General features: G+C 31.1%; 2 protein-coding genes across 3 annotated transcripts; both read left to right on the top strand.

The window, feature by feature from the left end:
* Positions 1-1,682: 1,682 nt before the first annotated feature.
* Positions 1,683-3,569, top strand: LOC147809517 (uncharacterized). Its single transcript, XM_087162593.1, has one exon. It carries the CDS (start codon positions 2,086-2,088, stop codon positions 3,118-3,120), a length of 1,035 nt encoding a protein of 344 aa, XP_087018719.1. The 5' UTR covers positions 1,683-2,085; the 3' UTR covers positions 3,121-3,569.
* Positions 3,570-7,159: 3,590 nt separating this feature from the next.
* LOC107455221 (uncharacterized) lies at positions 7,160-11,880 on the top strand. Of its 2 annotated transcripts, none has more exons than XM_043057198.3 (2): positions 7,160-7,411; positions 10,165-11,880. In XM_043057198.3, exon 2 carries the CDS (start codon positions 10,204-10,206, stop codon positions 11,275-11,277), a length of 1,074 nt encoding a protein of 357 aa, XP_042913132.2. In that variant the 5' UTR covers positions 7,160-7,411; positions 10,165-10,203; the 3' UTR covers positions 11,278-11,880. The 2 variants fall into 2 exon arrangements, with proteins under 2 accessions (XP_042913132.2, XP_042913139.2); XM_043057205.3 differs by having other exon boundaries at positions 7,191-7,411; positions 10,172-11,880.
* Positions 11,881-12,756: the final 876 nt, after the last annotated feature.

Here is a 12,756-nt window from a genome sequence, read left to right as displayed (position 1 = left end):
TTTCCTCTCATTCATGCTTGGTAAGTCTTGAAAATGGGCGGCTATTCTTGAGTGCTTGAGACATGTCGACTGTTGTATATTTTTAAAACTTTGACAAAATTCAAAATATTGACTGCTGTGTAATGAATTTTCAAAAATATACAATTTGTATATTTTTGAAGTTTTTTTTGATCAAGCACTATCTTACCGCTTCTGTATCTTTGAATTACTTAATTGTTTAATAAGAACAGTTTATGTCCATGAAAGTCGATTCTGAGTTCTAGCAAATTTGCGAGGGGACAAGAAGTGTTTTCCCACAATCGGTTCTCTCCGATAGCAATTACTCAGCTTCGCTGTGTAATCGCTCTAGGGAGAACCGATTTTTCATGTAATTGATTTGTCGAAACTTACAAATTCTCAGAAGGCAACAGATGACTGTCCAATAGTAATTTTTGTGAAAAACTGATATAAGGGTTATTCTTACAAAACATGACAATTCGGACCAAAAAATTTCTTCAAATTTAAAGTCTTCAAAATAATCTAAAATTTTTTTTTGTATACTTCTTTAGCTACACTTATTAATATCTTATAGACAGCAGTGTAGTTTATTGACATTTGCTGGAGAAAAAAAAATAGAAATTCACCAAATCTTGAATGCCAGGAAAATTACCTTGGAAGTTTAAAAAACAGTCATTTTCAGTTAATAGTAAGCATTGAACTTAAGCCTTTATGTTAGATGGACCATAAATTGCTTAAATTAATTCTTTTTGCTCACTGTAGAAAGAAACAAAAAAATTTTTGTTGCTGATATGTACGGAATAATATTGCGTATAATAATCAATCATTAAATAAATAAATAACTTTGATTACATCCAAGCATATTACAATCATACATAAACTTGGTATTAGGTTAATATTTGCTTTCCCTCTTTACAGTATTAGCAGTTAAAAAGAATTTCTGGTAACACTTCAATGTCCTGGCATTTATGAGCCAGGAAAATGACAGCCAGGATAATGACAAATTCGCCATTTTATAGCATATAACTTTACTTTAATTTAATATTTTGGTCCAAAGACGTTTATATTCTGCAGAAAACAGCAGTATTTCTTAAAATAACTCAGATAAATCTATGCAGTTTTTGTTATTAATGATTTCAAGATGCCAGGAAAATAACAGCATAAAAACCTACTCACCTTGAAAAAATTTTTGAAATAGATTTTGAGCCAGAAAATTGGTTCTTTATTCATGCAAAAAGCCATGTTCAGATAGGAGGGTATCTAATCAATCTAGTATTAACATAAGATATTGATTCCTGGCGCTATCTATTTTGGTTATAAATGACTAAATAAAAGTAGCCAGGAAAATGACAGATTTTCATGGGACAAGCAAATTATTGACAGAAAAAAATTTTTTAAACGAAGTTTTAGTAAACAATACCCTCTGTATATATTCTAGAAATGCTTACATAGGATAAGATAAAAAAAATTAGATTTTTAAAAATGTATGGAAAGTTTTGAAGCTAGTTATTATTGGACATGCCAGGAAAATGACATTTTGATATTCAATTAAATTTTTTAAGTATACAAAACAGTCAATGCTAGTGCAAAGTCATTTTAAAATGCTAATAGCAATGCTATTTATTAATTTTTTTTTTAAAAAAAAGTTCTTTTAGTATTATATAGTATTAGATCTTGGAGCAAGTGACAGTGAATATCATGTTTCGTAAGAATCACTCATAAACCGACTTTTTCACCCTTGACTTTCACAGTTGATGACTGAGCCTTCTAAGAATAACCTTAAATTTTATTCAACAAACGCATGGTTTATAACGCTTTTTATTAACGCCAATCAATTTTGTAATAAATGGATTAAAAAAAACTAATGAAACTAATTTTGAATAAATAAACATTTCATTATCAACCTCTGTGACTAAATTTATTTCAATTTCTTTTTCTTCAGCAATTTGTTCTGTAATTAAATTTTTGTGATTTTCCTTTTCAGAGTCGACTCACAACTAACAAACATTTAAGAATGATAATTTTTTTTAGTTTATATTTATAGCAACCAATAATATTCACTCCTATTATTTCTAGATCTTACCAAAAATGCAGTTTGAATGGAAAGTATACCCTGCTATTCCTCTGTTGATCTTGTTCAAGTCCTTTGTAAACATTGAATGCTTGAAAACCTCATTATCTGACGTTACATACAAGGATATCGAAGATTTGAATGCAACATGCAAGGGTTTAGATTCTTGTGAATTACCCAGAAGACAGAATGTTGTTGAACATTGCAACTGTGGTGTTTCCTGCAGTCATCTGGGTACATGCTGCGTAGACTCTAAGCACAGAAACAACTACATAGTACCTTTGAAGAACGTCGAATGCGAATATTTCCGATATGGTAAAAAAATTCGATATTTACCCATGATAAACAGTTGTGATCCCGACATGCTTTACGATGACATTACCGAAGAGCTATGCGAAAGCTATAATGATGACGATCCTTTTTTGAAAATACCTGTTACTGATCCTGTAACAGGTATTTCCTATAAGAACCACTATTGCTACGCCTGCAACAGAAACAATGGAGAAGAACAGCCAATACCCTGGGATTTTAAACTAAAAAGTAATTGCATACGTCATAAACTTAATACCACGTCAATACCGAAACTGAATTCTAACGGTTACGAGTGGTTTATGGAGCTTGAGAATAATATTGAAGTCGAAGTTTCTTTGCAAACACCTTTCCCAGACAAATTAAAAAATGTCGTGCCCTATTGTTATAATTTCGAAATAATTGCAGAATGCGCTGATGATTGGACGGATGACACTGTCGAAAAAAAGTGCCTGGCTTACATGGCATTGACTAGAATTCTGAGCGAGGATGGTTTATCTATTCTTCACTACCGAAACCCGCATTGCGCCATTTGCAACTACAAGAGCATTGATGACATGATTTGCCTTGCAATGGATGAAAGACATGGTGGTGGTAGCTCTTCGGAAACTGATGCATTTTTTATTGAATTATCCTCACTGCAGGACGAAACAACGCATTGTGGAAACAATGAAGTATATGATTATTTTACAAAGAATTGCAGAAAGATAAAGCGAGCCCGATTTCGCAATAAATTCGGGTAAGGAGTGTTACATAAGAATTTGCCATTTGTTGTGAATAACAAACTGAGTTCCTAAAATGATCTGAAATTAAAGTTTACAATAACCTCATAAAACATATGTCACCACTATCTTTTATAGGTCGTCGCCACACTGTAGTATTTATTATTTATTTCTAAAATACTTCAGAAAAGAGCTCGATTTTAGGGCCTTTTCAATGTTGAGTGTCACTTCGATAATAAAATGCAATATAATATTTGTATATATATAATTTATAAAGATGTTGATGTTGCTCTTATAACTGCCAATTGCCAATACCTGTATGCCTTGCTTCGGTATAACCAAGTAAATTTTCTGCAGATGTAAAAATCTATTGTTGTGTCGTAGAAATAAAGTGCCAAGTTTATTTGAAAACACTACATCTTTTGTTTCTTAGCCATTGTCAATGATTGTATACTTTACCAGTAGTGCTGAACCTAGTACATCAGCTTGAGTTGAGCTGAGAGCAATATCAATGTATCATAAAATATTGCTATTAAACATTACGATAAAGATATTTACAAAATTGTTCTCAATCTTTATCATAAATATCTTGTCTTACAATATATATCTAGTATACCGTAATTATCAACAATAACAAACATGAAAAACAATGTCACGAGTATTATCGTTAAAATTAATTATCGAATGCGTTATTATCATGATTTTTCATTAACTAAAATAGAATAACGAAATGTGAGCAACTCTCAAATATTATGCAAACAAGAAGAATTATAAAAATGTCGTGATATGCAAAGAAATATCATTTTTTCCTGGAGATTTATCTGAATATAAAAATTCCAATATCACCCAACTTTACTTTGCTTAAACTAGGATCAAAGTCTAATTTCAATATAATAAGTCGCATTATAAAAATGGCGTACATTCTCTGCTAAAATTAATGAATTTAATACGAATTTAATAAAAATGATTGAATAATGAATTTAATAAAATTAATAATTTACATAACGTCATCATTATCATCACTGACACAACAGTACGGAGTAGGTCTTTATTGGCCTTTTCCAGGACATTACTCCCTCCAGTTTTCTTTATCAAAAAATTTCAGTTCATTAAAATAAAATATTTTAGAAAAATGCAAAAAAGGCTTTGAAACTTGTTGTTAAACGACCACGAAAACCACGAAAATCTTCCACGGTTAGCCTGGTGACAAGGAGATTCTAACCCTTGATCCGTTTATCACTGAGGATATTTTACGTCTGTGCGAGCCGAGTGCAAAATTCGTACTGACGAACGATTACTAGGATTCGAACCCGGGTCACCACATTAGGAGTCGAACTCTCTTTCCCCTGAGCCACTACGGCTCAGTGTACCACCATTGAAGTAACGAACTAATAAATAAGATTTTTTATAAACTTTGTATGTACATTGTTTTTTGTTTTATATTTAAGGTTTGGAGTCACCGCGATACCCTTAAAGTATTTTTCATGAGCATATTATGAGCTTTAAAAAGCAACAAAAATACTAAAGAATTATAATAACATATTTAAAAAAATTGTATTTAGTGGGACGGTTTTATGGTTTTCTTCCACGTGTAACACAAATGCAGTATAATTTCATTCAAAAATCCTGCACGAAGGTTCAGTTTTTAATCCGATAGTTCCCTGGTGTCCTGTGTGAATTCATTCACCAGGAGTTGGCAATTGGTCCCACTTCCTCAGACGAAGAGTTCTTTTCAGCACAGGAGTAAGATCAGAAACGTCTCCGCGCTTGAAATTGAGACAACCCTTAATGCGCGCCAAACGCAAACAGTTCATTCTTTTTCAGTCACTTACTTCACTTTATCATCAGCTATTATACTTTCCTTACTCTGGCTAATTAAATATATTGCAGCAAAATATCCCAAAAAGGACATACTATTCACTCAAAAGAGACAAATATTATCAAATTTATGTAATATTTAATGTTAAAAAAATGCTCATAAAGTTTGCTAAATAAATATTTTTGTCATACGATCGCCATATAGCAACCTTTTTAAGGATTGTTCACATCCTTCTCCCAAAAATAGCGAAATAGTATCGTCGGATACCACGTGAATGTAGGCGGAGGTAAGTGTCAACTCCTGGTGAACGAGCTATAGAAGATTATGGACTTGAACATCGATCGCCGAAAATCCGATTGGCATCGACCTTTTAATGCCAGTTAGAAAATTTGAAAAAACAAATTACGTGAAATGGGTAATGAGTATAAACTATGGTATTCGAAAAATACGGTGTGTACAAGTTTTAGGAATAGCTTATTATGCCTGATCTTCCATATTGACATTGCTTAAATAGAATATTTCAAACAGCCGAAATTGTAAAAGTAATAAAATTAGTACAGTGCGCTGCGTAAAAATAATATGATTACCCTAAATAACTTTTGTTTCAGTGATCGGATTTCCACGAACTAACAATACGTGTTAATCCTGATGCTTTCGAAAAATGACCTCAAATATGCGAATTAATAGTACTATCTATTAATTATATTACAGAATCCGATACAAAAACGTACTTTCCCTGAACAATCCTTTTCTTCCTCGGATTTGGATTCTTAACTATTAAAATATGAGAGATAGCCGCAATCTGGAAAATATTCTCCCAATAGTTTAGTTCAAAGCGCGGTCAGAAAGTTTAACTTCTTAATGCTGCTAATCTCACATTTTGAGTATTTCGCCTTATCTCGGGAAGCTTTTAAGCGATTAAAAGATAATTTCGATCAAATTTATAAAATTCGTTTATATAAAATAAATAAACGATGGAAAATTTTGTATGCCTTACAATTCTATTTGTTCTTCAATTATTAAAAAATAATAATAAATAATTTCCAATAATTAATTTTTTCATGAAACTATCTTAGGGTATATAAGATTTATAAGTAGGTGCAAAAATGGACGCAATTTGTTTTAGAGATATGACCAAAAAAACAATTCGTAAAATTAGCATTAAGGGATTCAAACTTTCAGCCTGTCTCCTGACTAAAAAGAGACCCCATATTTTCCAGATTGCGATTGCTTCCCATATTTTGATGGTTAAAAATCCAAATTAGTCGTAAAAAGGAGTATGTTTATTTGAAAAAAGCGTGTTTTTTTGTTTGTGTCAGTTACTTAAAAGTTAGCACTAATTTATTAGCACATTTGAAATCTCTTTTGAAATGAAAGTGTGATTATTAAAACAATATTTATTCTGAGCTATATTTTTTTTCCATTTTTCACGCATGCTTAAGGTAGTTTAGATGAATTTACAAACAAAGTGATCCTAACTTTAGCTAGGAAAGTTACATCCAAAGAAAATTTAAAAGAAAAAGGGGAAAAAATAGACCCTCAAACATATTGCTGGACAATTGAAACTGACGGATACTGATGTCGGAAGCAGTTGGCATCTCTGTCGCAGTTGCAGTTGTTGTTGTTTACAGTGCAATCAAAGAGCATTTCAATGATATGTCAGGAATATGTCAAGGATATGTATCATTGACATATCATTTCAATGATATGTCATGGGGTTAAGGAAAATATGAGAATTGTAAAATGAATGCCTAATATGATACAGATGGATTATTTCTTTTATCGCTATTTTAAAAAAAATTAATAAAAATTTAAATAAAAGTGTAATATCTACTAATCTTAGTTGTGTTTTCCACAAAAAAAAATGAGAGAGAAAATAAGATTTCGTAAATATGCCTAATGGCCAAATTAGCAGAATAGTGAAAATCTTTGGGAGGTCACAACGACCTCCCGTGACCCTGATGCCCCTGAGAATCATAATCATTAATTATCTACCAAAAAAATTAGTTAAAATAATTCGAAATAGGCTTAAAATCTATTGGAAGTATTTAGATGTTAAATAAATAAACACTATTGTTCTCAGTATGATTTGTTTATTTACCTGTACGTGTAAATTGACAAGTTGTTACATGGAAGGGGAATGGGTGGGTGTATAATGTATGTAAATCATTATTCATTGTACTTTCCTTTAAAATCTATGATGAAATACATAAATTAGAGGAATCAAAACAGAGGAAAATAGTTTGACCTTGTTGGCCGTCATGCTCCATGGCGCATTCGATGGTGGCCACGCGACAATAAAGAATAATGTAGCGAAACGGATTTTTTTTTTCTCCCAAAAATATTTTTATCCATAAAATGCAGATAACAGAAAGAAAGTGAGGATGTATAGGATGTAAACAGGATGAGAGAAAAGCACGAAATCCGATTACGCGGATTTGTATTTAGTCAACGAGAAATTCCCAATTGAGAAAGAACAAATTGTTTTGAAAGGTAAGATATGGATTTTCTTGTTTCATTGTTAACTCGTAATTTTGTAAATGTAGATGAGTAAGCTGATTGTGTGTTGTAATGCTGATGCTATTGCATTTAAAGCGGAAATATAATAGTTCGCTTGCCAATATCCGATTATGTTTTGCCAACTTTAAATAATCTTCCAATGATTAATGTTGTGTAGGCGTAGGCAAAGTTTAATTCTAAACCTAGATAAATAACATTCAAAAGGTGTTACTTTTTATTCGAATCATAGACTACAAATTAAAAATGTGCTTTATTTTATATTTTATTTTTGTCGAATAAATCAGCGTAACTCTTAGGACATCGTTTCCTAATTTTTGTAATTTTACTAACATTGATGAGTAAGCTGATTGCCTGTTGAAATGCCGATGATATTGCATTTACTCGTACATCAGAAATATAATCATATTTCTGTTGCCAATGTCCGATTATGTTGCCAACTTTTAAAAAAATTCTTCTGGTGATCAATGTGGTATAGATGCGCTCAAAATAAGGTGAACATTGCGTTAATTTTAAATCCTGATAAATAACATTTAAACAGTGTTACTGATTATTAAAAATGGGCTTTATTTTATATTCCCTTATTTATATCAAATAAATCAGCGTAACTTCCAGGTTACAGCTTCTTTAGTAGCTACTTCAGTAACTTTTAGTTAGTAACTTTCTTGTCCCATTTTTTGTGACAATGGAACTCTTAATAGTATGACCATCTTCAGGTGGTACCCCGATAAATAAAGTTCATTATAATATAGTACTTTTAGTTCTTTAGTTAGTTATTTTTAGTTCTTATATTAATAAAGTAATTATAAATAAAGTTCATCAGCAATTTTTTGCATGTTAACAAATAAAAGAGTATTAAATATTTCAGAAATTATTTAGAGTGAAGATTGAAATTCTTTGGTTATTTCATAAATAATAATCTTAAGATTTAGATCTCATGTTTGATAGTTAAATTTTGCAAAGCTTCAAGTGTCATCTAGTTCTGAATTGTTTTTTTTTATATATGCATAAGCTGAAAAATTGTTTTCTTTGAAATAGAAACATATATTATTGTAAGACTGCAAGAAAATAGGAGCTAACTGTTGCAGGAAATACTATATTGGTGTAGATACTTCCGTGAGAGAGTTATGTTTGTTCAAGAACGGAAATGTGATAGAAAATTCTGAATTTACAAGAAAAAGTTCAGCGACATCAATAGGAAATGATATGACATTTTACCAATATTTTAAACATTTTTATCATATTTTTTTCTGAGTAAGGTAAATTACATAAGGAGCCTAAGAAATGTATCTTTAATGATTCTAAAATTCGGAAAGATGAATGTTATTCATATTGTGATTTGCTAGTAAAAAAAATAAATGTTACGTTTAACAGATGAAGAGCTTTGAGCAATATCCTTCCGAACCCAGCGTCCATTGTATTCCATAAAATCTGATACAATTTTATGATTTAAGTCATAAGATTATGATTTTAAGTTTTTTTTTACAAATTAATTATGTAAAAACTATAATTAGATTTACCCCTCGTTTGTCTGAGTATTCAATTACGAAGAAAAATTATAAAATGAGTTAGAAATTCGTTTCGAGTAACCCTTTGAACAGTTTTATGGCACTTTAAAATGTTCAAATAACTGTTGATCATCAAATAACTGTTAAAAAAATTCCACATAAAACTGTTGTTGTTATTTGAGCTCAAGAGATGATTAAAAGGTGAAGAAAAACATTATGAAAATAGCTCAACATTTAATTTTATCATTTTTATAAAATAACCAAAAAATGCTAATTAAGTTTAATTAATTTAATATTTTTCAAAGTTTTTTTTTAATCGTATTTATGAATTTACTTTCTTCTATACTGCACACACAATTTTAAATATCACCTATTATTTAAAATTCAGGTCTCTGAAAAATATAGTAATACGACAAACTTTTTCAGAAAGAAAATTACATTGAACTCCTCCGTAATTTTATTTCCAGTTTAATACCTAACAGTATTTTCACCAGATAACAGCACAAAACGTTCATGCAGATACGTCTTAACTGTCTGCATAGAAATCGTGGTATTTATTTTCCCAAAACGCTCTCCAAAATAACTTGAAGAATTGGCTACTTTAGAAAACTTTATATAATGGAGATACTATTTGAAAGAAATTGTGCGATTTATTTTGTAATAGTTTTCAACATTCATTTGAGACCTATTTTGTAAGATAGAAAAAACGTTAAATTTTTTAAAATACCCATATATATCGGAATATATGTATAGGGGTTTAAAAAGTTTAGTCTGAAACATGCCAAAGCGAAAACACAGGTAACGTTAACATCACCATTTACTACATGCGCTTTTAGTCAAATTGATGTTGCTGTGTAGCCATTCTTATGTTAAATTTATAACATTAAAATTATTATTACGTATTATCTTCCCAATCATTCTAAATTTTGTTATCGGATATTGATTACTTGATAGCAGCTAATGGACAATTTGCATATATTTTGTATTTTCTCCCCACAGTATTCATTTTAAACCCATTTCATACAAAAGAATAAGTGTCATATTTGTCGATAATTTATTTTAGACAAAATACGTAAAAGAAAAATTTAGAGAAAAATGTATCGCACGGAAATTTTTCAGAGCGCCGAATATCATGTTTTCAAAAAAGAACCACTCTCTTCAACGTTTAAGAAATAAAGTATCTCAAAAATTAATAAGCAAAATATTTTTATCTCTTTACAGATTAAAGAAGGCAAAGAAATGGGTTATCATTGCTAGCTCATGCATTCATATCAAGCATCAGCCATATTTTTGGCATCATTCTTGGCATCAGCCATATTAGCTCCAGCGTCTCTGCCCAATGCATTCAACTACAATGAGATTAGAAAATGGAATGCATCATGCTCACCCAAAGATACCTGTTCCATCCCCAGAGATCTGGACAACTCAGACCACCACAACTGTGACTGCAGCAGCATCTGTGTCCTTTACGACACCTGCTGCATCGATTCACCTTTCCTCAACATCAGCAGCAACTACAAGCGGTCTGCTACTTGCAGAATCATCAGCAAGTCAGGAGACAGCGTCTTCATGATCGATGTGTGCTCCTCACGGTACAACGGTCCTTCAGATATTCGCAGGAGGTGCGAACAAACTTCAAAGGACTGGAGCGATCCTTTTAACAACATACCTGTTACCAATCCCAGTTCCCAGAAGACCTTCAAATCTTTGTTCTGCGCCATCTGTAACGGTGAAGATCTCCGATCACTTGTAATGTGGCACGTAATGATGGACTGCTCTTCCCTCAGTGAATACATGGATGTTTGCACCGAAAACAGGGATTTCGTGCTGAAGAACATGATGTATATCAGAGAGAAGGGACTATGGGGATTGTGGTCTTGGGATTCGAAAACAGATTGGAAATTCAGATATTTACCAATCACTTTTAAGATCCCTCCTGGCATTAAAAATTCCGTTAAAAGCTGCAGGCCTAATTTAGTGTCCTCTTGTGGCAAGAGATGGCGGGACTTAAAAACTAAGATGCTCTGTGAGAGATATATGGGGGCCATTTATTTGGATGACGTCGCGTACAGGAATGTTCATTGTGCGGTTTGTAATTTTGTAACCAACATGACTGGTATGTTTTGTCATGACTCAGAATCAGAGTTTAAAAGTCCAACGATGTCTTTTGGACTTTTATTAGACATCAACTTAAAGGATGGTGATAAAGTTGGAATGAGTGAGGGTAATTGCGAAAGTGACGAAGTCTATGATCCATTCTCTAAAAAATGCCGCATTCTGGAATGCCCTTTGCCTGGATTTACTCTAAAAGGTGGCAAATGTGTGAATGATTAAAATATAAAAAATTCTTAGTTTAAAAAAACCAATCTGGTCAAACAATGAAGGTCTTGATATAGTTTCTCAGAAATGGTGTTTAAGATCCCAACAATTTCATCTGAACATCTACATCTATACAACTAAACCTCAATGTTCAGTACTAGTGTTAGAGTTGAAGTCATTTGCTTTGCATAAGTTCCACGCTTATACTTAAAGACAGCTTATGTGACGACGAACAAAATAGATGGTGCGTTTGTTTAAAAAACTAGCTCAATCTTTTCTCAAAAAATAAATTGACATTTGAATTTAGGTAAATGTTATTGATATTTTTTAGAGAAAAATGAAAATTCAAAATATCGTTTAAAGCAGATTCTATCTTAAAGTTTCAGTTTTCATATTCACTAAATATATCATTTGAGTAATTTTCAAACAAGGTACTTTTTTTATTTTTTATTTATAGTTATTTTTTAGACTCAACTACCACCGATTTTATATATTCATATGTCATTTGGCAAAAATATGATGAATGCTTCAATTTCATATAATTGCACTTATTTATGTTGTAAGTTGTCATTAAAGACATGGCCGATGTAAATAAATAAATCAGATATTTTAAGTTGATTTCGTTTTGTCTATCTGGAAATAACACCAAGGTAAAGTTTGATGTAAAAAAATGGCTTATAACTCCCCTACACCAAATCCCTAAATTGTTTTTTAAAAAAATTTTAATTATATAATTGTTCCTACTCGGTCCTATATAGTTTTCAATTGTTAAATTATAAAATAAAAAGAAATCTAACAAACTATTTAAATGTTTAACCGATACTTTACCGTAAGCATGCTATTTAATACGCATTAATTAATCTTAATTAGTAATGCATGCAATTGTTGGGATAATTGCAGGTGTTATGTATTGTCTGACTCTAAAGTAAGATGTGCCCCAAGAACCCTTAAAATTGAATCTTTAATTCGAAAAAATCATATCATTAAATCAAAAGCTATTCAAAATGCAACTCTTTTTGCTGTTTGTTTTTTCATTGAGAATAAAATTGAAATTAGGAGAAAAATATATGTTTTTAAATCTGTTTCAAGCTTTTAAACTCTTTTTGTTGATTTCATACAATCAATTTTTTAAACTAAAGTGATATTAAAATACAAAACAGCATTCCAAATGATAAAAAGAAAGCCCTTACCAGTAAAGTGAAACTTCTGCTTCGTTCTGCTCCTCAAAATTGTCTCTCGTGCTTATAAATGTCTTAAAATAGCAGTTACCAGGACATATTTATAAAACTTAATTTTGTTCTTTATCCAAAAAGTCAGAGACGAACTATTTTTCTACAACGAAATTCCCAAGCATCATACACTTGCACAATTCCAAGTGTATCATACACTTGCAGACTTAAATTATTAAAAGTCCTATCCTATAGTTTTAGAAAGGAACAAATACATTTTCTTTCCAAAAAACAAAGTGTTCAACACATTTTATTGCACATTAGC

Source organism: Parasteatoda tepidariorum, chromosome 5, assembly GCF_982258835.1.
Source record: "Parasteatoda tepidariorum strain Cologne lab strain chromosome 5, Ptep-v5.0, whole genome shotgun sequence".
In the NCBI taxonomy this organism is placed as follows: domain Eukaryota; kingdom Metazoa; phylum Arthropoda; class Arachnida; order Araneae; family Theridiidae; genus Parasteatoda; species Parasteatoda tepidariorum.
This window is presented reverse-complemented; position numbering and strand designations above follow the sequence as displayed.

Bases quoted from the DNA above. Each gene is read 5' to 3' on its own strand.
- LOC147809517 (XM_087162593.1), top strand. From the start codon at position 2,086: ATGCAGTTTGAATGGAAAGTATACCCTGCTATTCCTCTGTTGATCTTG.
- LOC107455221 (XM_043057198.3), top strand. From the start codon at position 10,204: ATGCATTCATATCAAGCATCAGCCATATTTTTGGCATCATTCTTGGCA.